The sequence below is a fragment of the Chiloscyllium plagiosum genome, chromosome 3 (assembly GCF_004010195.1).
Source record: "Chiloscyllium plagiosum isolate BGI_BamShark_2017 chromosome 3, ASM401019v2, whole genome shotgun sequence".
NCBI classification, from domain to species: domain Eukaryota; kingdom Metazoa; phylum Chordata; class Chondrichthyes; order Orectolobiformes; family Hemiscylliidae; genus Chiloscyllium; species Chiloscyllium plagiosum.
The window spans coordinates 133904317-133915216 of record NC_057712.1 but is presented as its reverse complement, the minus strand read 5'-3'; the positions used below and the strand labels follow the sequence as shown (position 1 = coordinate 133915216).

At 40.1% G+C, this 10900-nt stretch overlaps 1 protein-coding gene across 1 annotated transcript in view; it reads left to right on the top strand.

Moving 5' to 3' along the window:
- Positions 1-10900, top strand: part of LOC122540182 (dynein axonemal heavy chain 8-like) — a 1320893-nt gene that overhangs the window by 255933 nt on the left and 1054060 nt on the right. Inside the window, exons 10-12 of the mRNA XM_043675532.1 lie at positions 5229-5336; positions 5427-5528; positions 7930-8076. Coding sequence (XP_043531467.1) covers positions 5229-5336; positions 5427-5528; positions 7930-8076 — 357 coding nt within the window. The remainder of the gene's footprint in view (positions 1-5228; positions 5337-5426; positions 5529-7929; positions 8077-10900) is intronic.

Below are 10900 nucleotides of genomic sequence, written 5' to 3'. Positions count from 1 at the left end.
TACAGAGAGATCTGGGTGTTCTTGTACACCAGTCAATGAAGGCAAGCATGCAGGTACAGCAGGTAGTGAAGAAAGCTAATAGCATGCTGGCCTTCATAACAAGAGGAATTGAGTATAGAAGCAAAGAGATTCTTCTGCAGTTGTACAGGGCCCTGGTGAGACCGCACCAGGAATACTGTGTGCAGTTCTAGTCTCCAAATTTGAGGAAAGACATTCTGGCTATTGAGGGAGTGCAGCGTAGGTTCACAAGGTCAATTCCTGGAATGGCGGGATTACCTTACAATGAAAGATTGGAGCGACTGGGCTTGTATACCCTTGAGTTTAGAAGACTGAGAGGGGATCTGATTGAGACATATAAGATTATGAAAGGATTGGACACTCTGGAGGCAGGAAACATGTTTCTGATGATGGGTGAGTCCCGAACCAGAGGACACAGCTTCAAAATAAGGGGGGGGCCAGTTAGGAGATGAGGAGAAACATCTTCACCCAGAGAGTTGTGGGTGTATGGGATGCACTGCCTCAGAAGGCTGTGGAGGCCCAGCCTCTGGATTCGTTTAAGAAAGAGTTGTTAGAGCTCTCAAGGATAATGGAATCAAGGGTTATGGAGATAAGGCAGGAACAGAATACTGATTGAGAATGATCAGCCATGATCATAATGAATGGTGGTGCAGGCTTGAAGGGCAGAATGGCCTACTCCTTCACCTATTGTCTATTGTCTATCTTGACCAGATGGGCCAATGGGCTGAGAATTGGCAGATGGGGTTTAATTGGGTGGCATGGTGACACAGTGGTTAGCACTGCTGCCTCACAATGCCAGAGACCTGGGTTCAATTCCCGCCTCAGGCGACTGTCTGTATGGAGTTTGCACATTCTCCCTGTGTCTGTGTGGAGTTTGCACATTCTCCCCGTGATTGCGTGGGTTTCGTCCGGGTGCTCTGGTTTCCTCCCACAGTCCAAAAATGTGCAGGTTAGGTGAATTAGCCATGCTAAATTGCCCATAGTGTTAGGTGAAGGGGTAACTATAGGGGAATGGGTCTGGGTGGGTTGCTCTTCGGAGGGTCGGTGTGGATTTTTGGGCCAAAGGGCTTGTTTCCATACTGTAAGTAATCTAATCTAAAAGTCATGAACCTGGGGTGACACAGTGGTTAGCGCTGCTGCCTCACAGCGCCAGAGACCCGGGTTCAATTCCTGCCTCAGGCAACTGTCTGTGTGGAGTTTGCACATTCTCTCTGTGTCTGTGTGGGTTTACTCCCCAGTTTCCTCCCCAGTCCAAAAATGTGCAGGTTAGGTGAAATGGCCATGCTAAATTGTCCTTAGTGTTAGGTGAAGGGGTTAGTGTAGGGGAATGGGCCTGGGTGGGTTGCTCTTTGGAGGGTCGGTGTGGACTTGTTCCACACTGCAAGTAATCCCATCCCATCCAATTCAGATAAATGCGAGGTGCTGCATTTTGGGAAAGCAAAACTTAGCAGGACTTATACACTTATTGGTAAGGTTCTAGGGAGTGTTGCTGAGCAAAGAGACCTTGGAGTGCAGGTTCATAGCTCCTTGAAATTGGAGTCGTAGGTAGATAGGATACTGAAGAAGGCATTTGGTATGCTTTCCTTTATTAGTCAGAGTATTGAGTACAGGAGTTGGGAAGTCATGTTGTGGCTGTACAGGACATTGGTTAGGCCACTGTTGGAATATTGTGTCAATTCTGGTCTCCTTCCTATCGGAAAGATGTTGTGAAAATTGAAAGGGTTCAGAAAAGATTTACAAGGATGTTGCCGGACCGAAGGGTCTGTTTCCGTGCTGTACATCTCTATGACTCAATGACTGTAGGAGGATAGGACAATCATGGAATCCCTACAGTGTGGAAACAGGCCCAACAAGTCCACACCAACCCTTGGAAGAGTAACCCACCCAGACCCATTCCCCTACTCTATTATCCTATATTTACCCCTGACTAATGCACCTAACCTACATATCCCTGAACACTATGGGTAATTTAGCATGGCCAATTCACCTAACCTGCACATCTTTGGACTGTGGGACGAAACCGGTGCACCTGGAGGAAACCCACGCAGACACGGGGAGAATGTGCAAACTCCACGCAGAGAGTCACTCGAGATTGGAATTGAACCTGGGTCCCTCGTGCTGTGAAGCAGCAGTGCTAACCACTGAATCACTGTGCCGCACTTAGAGGCAACTCAAGGATAAAGAGGGAACTTGTGCTTCGAGGCAAGAATCTTAAATGGGTATTTTGTGTCATTATTCATCCAGGATAAGAACATGGAGGACAGTGAGATTAGTATGGATCATGTTAATATACTAGGACATTATGAGATCAAGAAAGAAGAGGTGTTGGGTCTCTCGAAAAACATTTAGCTGGATACATGTCCAGGGCCTGATGTTAACTACCCCCAGTTATTGAGAGAGGCAAGGGAGGAGATTGCTGAGGCCTTGATAAAGATTTTTGTATTCTCACTAGACACTGGAGAGGTCCCAGAGGACTGTATAGTAGCTAATTTTATTCCTCTCTTCAAGAAAGGAAATAGTGATCATCCAGGAAACTATAGACAGGTGAGTCTGACATTGTTAGTTGGGAAGCTATTGGAGAGGATTGTTTGGGAAAGGATTTGTGCACATTTGTTAACATATGGCCTAATTAGGGACAGTCAAAGTCAGGTTATGTCTTACTAACTTAATTGAATTTTTGAGGAGGTGATGAAGGTTAAGAATCAGTGGACTGTGTTTATCAAGTCAAGATGAGAATAGTGTTAACATATGGCCTAATTAGGGACAGTCAAAGTCAGGTTATGTCTTACTAACTTAATTGAATTTTTGAGGAGGTGATGAAGGTGATTGATGAGGGTAAAACAAAGAATGTTGTCTGCATGGATTTTAGTAAGGCTTTTGACAAGGTCCTCATGGTAGGCTCATCGAGAAGATTAAGGTGTATGGGATCCATGGAGACTTGACTGCTTGGATTCACAATTGGCTTACACACAGAAGGCAGAGGGTAGTGGTGGAAAAGCATTTTTCTGGCTGGAGATTGGTTGTCTTGTGGTGTTCCGCAGGGATCTGTACTGGGACCTTGGTTGATAGTGAATAGATAAATGACTTGAAAAAAAACAGGATTAGTAAGTTTGCAAAAGACACAAAGATTGGAGAGTTGCAGATTGTGTAGAAGAATGACAAAGGATACAACGGGATGTAGATCTGTTGCAGATATGCTCAGACAAATGGCAGATCGAGTTTAATCTGGGTAAGTGTGAGGTGCTGCACTTTGGGAGATCTACTGTTAAGGAAAAGTATACAGTTAATGGCAGGACCCAGCACAACATTGATGTACAGAGGAATCTTGGAGTTCAAGTCCATAGCTTCCTGAAAGTGGCCACGCAAGTAGATACGGTAGCGAAGAAGTTGTATGGCTTTGGTGCCTTTATTGGTTGGGGAATTGAATAAAAGTGTCAGGATGTCATGTTGCAAGGCTTTGGTTAGGCCACACTTGGAGTCTTGTGTTCAGATCTGTTTGACACATTGCAGGAAAGATACGGAGGCTTTGGAGGGTGCAGAAAAGGTTTACCAGGATGCTTCTGTATTAGAGAACTTTAGCTATGAGGAGAGGTTAGAAAAACTTGGGTGGTTTTCTCTGGAGCAGCAGAGACCAAGGGGAGACTTGACAGAAGTGTATAAAATTATGAGATGCATACATATGGTTGACAGTCAGAATCTTTTTTTCCCAGAGTTGAAATGTCTAATAATAAGGGGTATGCATTTAAGGTGAGAGGGGGAAAGTTCAAAGGAGGTGTGAGTGGTTTTTTACACAGACAGTGGTAGCTGTCTGGGAAGCGTTACTAGGTATGGTGCTGGAGACAGATACAATAGAGCGTTTAAGGTACTTTTAGATAAGCATATGAATAATGATGGAATGGAGGGATATGGACCATGGGCAGACAGAAGGGATTGGTTTAATTTGTTTGACACAACATCATGGGCTGAAGGGCCAGTTCCTGTGCTAGACTGTTCTATATTCTATCAATCAGATCTCCTGTCAGCCTTCTTCTCTCCAGGAAGAACACTCGCAACTTCTTCAATCTACTCTTATAGCTGAAGTTTCTCATAACCTGGAACCATTCTTGTAAATCACTTCTGGATGCTCTCCAATGAATTTGCATTTTTCTTATAATCCAGTGCCTGTTGCTGAAAACATTATTCCAGCTGGGGTCTATCCAGTGTCTTGTGCAAGTTCAGCATTATTTCCTTGCTCAGCTCATACTTGAAACATCGATCTTCTTGCTCCCCAGATGCTGCATGACCGGCTGTGCTTTTCCAGCACCACACTTTTCTACTCTATGCCCCTGTTAATAAAGCCAAGAACACTGTATACTTTATTTCATGTTTTCTCTGCCTGTCCTGTCACCTTCAACGATTTGTTCACATATACACCTTAGTCCCTCTATTCCTGCACTGTCTTTAGAATTGCATCCCTTATTTTATATTGTCTTTCAATGATCTTCTGACCAAAGTGCATCACCTCACATTTCTCTACACTGAACTAATCTGTCATCCATCTGCCCAATCTACCACATGTCAATGTCCTTTTGGAGTTCCACACTATCCTCACAGTTTATAATTCTTTGAAGTTTCATGTCACCTGTACATTGACCATATCCATGTTTAAGAATTTATTTAAGCCTCACTCATTTTGTGTCCTATTTGAATGAAAGCATATCTTGAATTAATTATTCCTCCCAGACCAACAATAATTTGCCCCTTTTGTAATATTATGGTTGGGAAATTACTTAGAGCTGGTCCCACTTCACCAGTGCTAGTCAATGCAAAGAAATGCTGAGAAGACCTGTTTAGATTTCTGACTGAGTAACACTGATAGAGGAGAATAAACTCTAAGGTAAATCCAAGTTTTCTACACTTTTGCAAGTATCTACTTGTATAATTAGTTGCTGCTGTTCACGTATTCATTACCAAAATTATTTTCTTTTGATGCTTGTCAGATAAGATGACTTTAATAAATGACACACATTAGGAAGATTGACATAATTAGCACCCCATCTTCAAAATGCCAGACTTCAAGGGCAATATTTGTTATAACTAGCACTTACTAACATATTTTAAAAAAAGACTTCCGCTAGGACCGTAAATTATTTAAATCTTTTAATTTTGTACATTGTTTGTAAATATTTTTGATTTTACAACATCGTATTTCTGAATAATTCAACTTACAGGTCACTATGACAAGAGGTGTTCCAAATTTGATAAATACCATTCAAATGATCCACAATGTGTCACGGTACTACAACACCTCACAACAGATGACTTCTCTCTTTATTAAGGTTGGTATTTTATTTGATGATCCACTTTATCTTTGAGTCAATCTCCATACAGGCTGCATGTACTGTAATATTCCATGTTATCAACTTTAGATCACAAACCAAATGGTTACAGCCTGTAAGGAATACATCACTGAAGACGGTACTGCTCGTGTATGGGACCAGGATTCAGAAGTCGTTATCAATAGGATGCAGGTAATCTTTGTATATTACATGGTAATAAATAATATTTACAGCACAGAAGCAAGTCATTTGCCGAACTGGTTTTTGTGTTCCACATAAGCATATCTCACTCTTCTTCAGCTAACTTCATTAATGTATCTTTCCCATCCTTCTCCACTTTTGTTGAGCTTTCCCTTAAATGTATCAATGCTAATCACCTGAAAACATGGTAATTTTAAATGGAGGTTTCTCTTGAACTCCATAGCATGTTAATTATTTTTTTAATTACGTTTTTGGGCCCTGATTTGGTTTGCACAGCAAGTATAACATTTTATCCATGTCCATCCCATGAAATCCTTTTGCCTCGATTATGAGAAAAGATTGGATAGGTTGGAACTATTTTCCTTGGAGAGGAGAAGCTAAAGAGAAGATTTGGTGCAACTTTGCAAAAGCATTAGCAGTCTCTGGCAGATTGGGCAAGGAGAAACTGTTTCTACTTCTAAAAATCAAGAACCATAGAGCACAGCAAAAGAAGCAAATGTGGGTTGAGAAACCTTTTTTTAATACAGCATGTAGCTAAGGTTTGGATTGGTGGAGGTAGGTTTAATTGATGTATTGGAAACGTTTTCAAAATTATTCCGTGAAATCTTCATAGGCTGCTATGACCAATTCATTTATATGTTGATTAAAATTATCTATGATTATTGCTGTCCCTCTATTACAAGGATCTAATACTTCTCCTTTTATACTGTGTCCTCCACTGTGGTAATCTTTAAGGGGACTGCAGGACACTTCCACTGGTGAATCCTCTGACTATTCCTTATTTCCATCCAAACTGATTATTCACCCTGATTTCTTGAATCAATGTTGTCTCAAACTATTGCACTGATGCTATCCTTGAATAACAGTGCTGCCCCTCAACCTTTACCTAGTTTTCTAATTTCTAATTCCTTTATATTCTGGTCCCAATTCTCACCAGGCAGCCACATTTCTGTAATAGTTATCTGATCAGGTTTTATTTATTTCAATGTGCATCATCAATTTATTTACTTTGTTCTGAATACATGCATTCAAATGCAGAGCTGCTGGTTTTGACTTTTTTTTTATGCTTGTAGTGGCAAGTCTTGAATGTATTTCTAACCCAGTGAGCATGCCCAACTCTTTGACTTTGGCTAGTTTTCAATCAAAGCAACTTGTATTGGAAAGAGCTGGAAATAAGAGGAAGTTTGAGTTCAAGAAAGAAATTTTTTAAAAATTGAACTGGACAGAGAGGAAAAGGTAAAGGCAAACTGGAGTAAAAATTCCAAAGAATGAAATAAAAGGAAAGCCTAGAATTGTTAAGAGAAGAACAATTCAGAAGGTACAAATTGACAGAGAAAAGCTTTGCTTACATGAACAGAAGTAGCCAGTAGATTTAGTGACAGATAAAAACCAAAAGAATTGCAGATGCTGGAAATCTAAAACAAAAAGAGAAATTGCTGGAAGATCCCAGAAGGTTTGGCAGCATCTGTGGAGAGAAATCAGAGTTAACGGTTCGGGTCCAGTGACCCAAACTGACAGTCAGAACTGACAGTCAATGTTAACTTTGTTTTCTCTCCATATATTTAATGATAGGCTAGGTTATACACAGGTAATGAATATTCATTTGCTTTCGTCATGAATATTCATTTAGGAATTTCTTGATATGTATTTTCTATCATAAATGAAAATTGCCACAAAGTCAGAGGGGCCACAAGAAATTTGGACATATTATAATGTATTTTAGTAGGAAAGTCTCTCAGCTCTAAATTTTTCACTACATTGGTCCCTGCGTTGAAAGGTTTTTCACTTAAGAGGCAGAGTAAGTTCAGCCTATAGTCTTTGGCATTTAGAAGAACAAATGGTGATCTCATTGAAGCATACAAGATTAGAAGGTGAAGATAGGGTAGACACTGAGAATGTTTTTCTACTGGACACTGAAACTAATTCTGTACTACTAAATGACAGAATATGACCAGGCTTGATAGATTTTGTGGTGAAACTGGATTTTTGTCTTCAAGAAAAAGAAAATGTTAAGGTTTTGAGGGAATTGTTCAAAATCATGACTCGTTTTGATGTTGTAGAATTAACTGAATAATGGAGGGGCAGTTATCAAGGAACAGTGTTACATTAATCAGCAAAAGAACCAGCGATGATGTGATCAATCATTCTTTTCTAAAACACACTGCTAAAAAAAGTGATAGAAAAAGATTCCCAAGTAATATGTAAAAAAAGGACGAACATTGCAGTGGAAAAAACTGTAAGGCTATGGTGAAAGAAGAGAATTGGTGTTACATGGATAGCTCTCAGAGTCTGCACAATAGTCTCAATCGATACCTAGTGTGCTGTATTAGTCTAAAATAATAGAAATGTGTAAATATTTAATTACCTGTCACAGTATGTTATTGGATTTCAGGAATGTAAGAAATTGTTAGTGGAATATCGCAAATACTTCCAGAACACAAAGAAATATACAACTGAGACAGCACAAGATAATCCATTTGATGTGTCAGAGATGTACATATTTGGTAAACTTGAAGTTTTCTGCAAAAGACTAGCGAAGGTAAATTGAAATTTGGAACAACGTATCATTCAGTTATAATCTAGACTTTGTCCACCTATTCTGTACAGTGACTAATGGTATTATTTAAATTAAGATCATTTTGTAACTAAATAGCATACACAGAACACAACTGACTGAGTAAAATGTGGCAGTTTGGTAAGTGAGGGAGTTGGGTACAGTATGGGGGGGAGCTTTTCTTTTTATCGGTTGTCTTGTTTTTCTGAACGACTTTCACAGATCAGTAGGGGCAGGAGCAGATCAAGGATTACATGCTGGTAGGTTATTAAGGGAGTTTAACTAAGAAGGAACTGAGAAGTAAAAGTTATCAAATAGAGGAGACTAAAATTAAGATAAAGAAAGTATCTTTAAGATTAACTAATTAGAAAAGTTAGCAAGTAAGACTAAGTAAATTTGAGTTTAAATCATGGCAGGTGAAGTCATCTGAAAGGAATATATGACCTGTCACATGTGAGAAGTCATGGACCCTGCTGCTGTCCAGATGACCATGTGTGCACAAAGTGCTCCTAACTGCAGAAACTTGAGCTTTGTGTTACACAGTCCAAGCACCAGCTGGAGACACTGTGGTATATTTGCAAGGCTGAGAGCTAGGTAGATAGCATGTTTAGAGAGGTAGTCACATCGCAGCTCAAGGAATTGGAAGAAAGGGGAATGGATGACCACCAAGCAAAGCACATCAGGTGGTGGGAGTCTGAAATAAATCCAAAATTTAATGCCAGTCTTTTTGATCTTGACAGCGGTCATTAATTTTCTTAAAAAACTTTCTGGTTCACTAATGTCCTTGCAGGAAGGATATTTTCCACTCTTACTTCATCTGGCCCCTGTAATACTTGTGACCTTTATGTGTGGTCTGCAAGCCACTCAACTCACGAACAGTAAAAAAATGGACAACAAAAAATTGACCCGGGTTCAATTCCCGCCTCAGGCGACTGACTGTGTGGGGTTTGCACATTCTCCCCGTGTCTGCGTGGGTTTCCTCCGGGTGCTCCGGTTTCCTCCCACAGTCCAAAGATGTGCAGGTTAGGTGAATTGGCCATGCTAAATTGCCTGTAGTGTTAGGCGAAGGGGTAAGTGTAGGGGAATGGGTGTGGGTGGGTTGCGCTTCAGCGGGTCGGTGTGGATTTTTGGGCCGAAGGGCCTGCTTCCACACTGTAAGTAATCTAATCTAATCTAAAACTTATGGCCAGTAAACCCAATGTCCAATGAAAGAATAAATGAAACAATATAGTTTTAATGAATAACCATTCCCGAGAGAAAAAGAGAAATGTCCTCTTCTATCTCTTTAGTGAGCCATCCCTTCATTTGAAACTTCCCATACCCATTCAGTATTTCCCCACAAGAAGAAGCATCTACCCTATTAACTCCTCCTCAGAACTTTATATGCCTCAATAAGATCATCTGTCATCCATCTTAATTCCAAAGAGTGGACCCAACCCTTTCTTCATAAGACAAGTTCTTTGCCTCAGGTTTTAGTCTGCTCCAAACATCTTCCAGCGAAAGTGTATAAATATTTAAATAAATATGAAAAAAGAAGACTACTCAACTGGTCTTCCAGATGAAGCTTTCTGGTCTTCAATAGTACTCCACTTTTAAACTGAGAATCTGAAAATCGTTCAAAGCCAATTCCACAGCATCTTATGCAGTTACCTCGAACACGGGAAAGAATAAGCTTCTCTATTCTGAAGCACTGGATTACCAACTTCAATTTTTTTAAAAGATTGTATTATTTGAGACTTACTTGCCGAACTTGCAAACATTTTGAAAAGAACAGGGCTGGATGGGATAATCTTCGGAGGGTTGGTGTGAACTTGTTGGGCCAAAATGGCCTGTTTCCACACCATAGGGATTCTATGATTCGATGATATAAGTATGTAAAGTCTGAGTAGGAGGGGAATGCACTATCTTTCTTTAGTTGCATTAATCTGTGTGTTACAATATAAATGTAATTGTTTTACGCAGTTACTCATAAGGCCAAAAGATGCATCAACTAGGCTTCTTCAAGAAACAGAAAATTATTTATTGATTATGAACTTAACTTATTCAATATTGAGGTAAAATTGCTTAACACATTTATTTCTTGGTATGAAAATGTAAACACTTACCATTCTAACTAATCCCAAAACAGACATATATGTGAACAGACAATACAGTAAATAAGCTGTCTGAACTGAAGGAATGGGTAGCAATTTCAAAAGCTTTCAAAAATATAATATTGCATGAATGGACAGAACATGACCTAGATAGTTGAAATACAGAATCAATTTGATTAGTGAGGAAGACATATAGATCAGGTGATTTCCTCTCAACCAGTTGAAAGAGATAAAACAACTTAGAGAGTGCCTTCAATATACAGGCACACGCACATATATATGAAAATAAGAACAAAGAACATAAGTAAACTGCTCAGCCATTCAATAAGATCATGACTGATCTGATTTTAACCTCAGGTGTACATTCCTGCATATCCGTGATAATCTTTCATCCCCTTGGTAATCAAGACTAAATTACAAAAAACGAACTTATTTTGAGCATTTGTGGCCTTGTTTACAGGGAGCAGAGTCAGAGGGAGGATTACAGGGTAAAAACAAGGACTGCAGATGCTGGAAACCAGAGTCTAGATTAGAGTAGTGCTGGAAAAGCACAGCAGGTCAGGCAGCATCCGAGGAGCAGGAAAATTGATGTTTCGAGCAAAAGCCCTTCATCAGGAATCGAGGCTGGGTGCCTGCAGAGGGAAGAGATAAATGAGAGGGGGGTGGGGGCGGGGAGAAAGTAGCATAGAGTACAATAGGTGAATGGGGATGGGGAT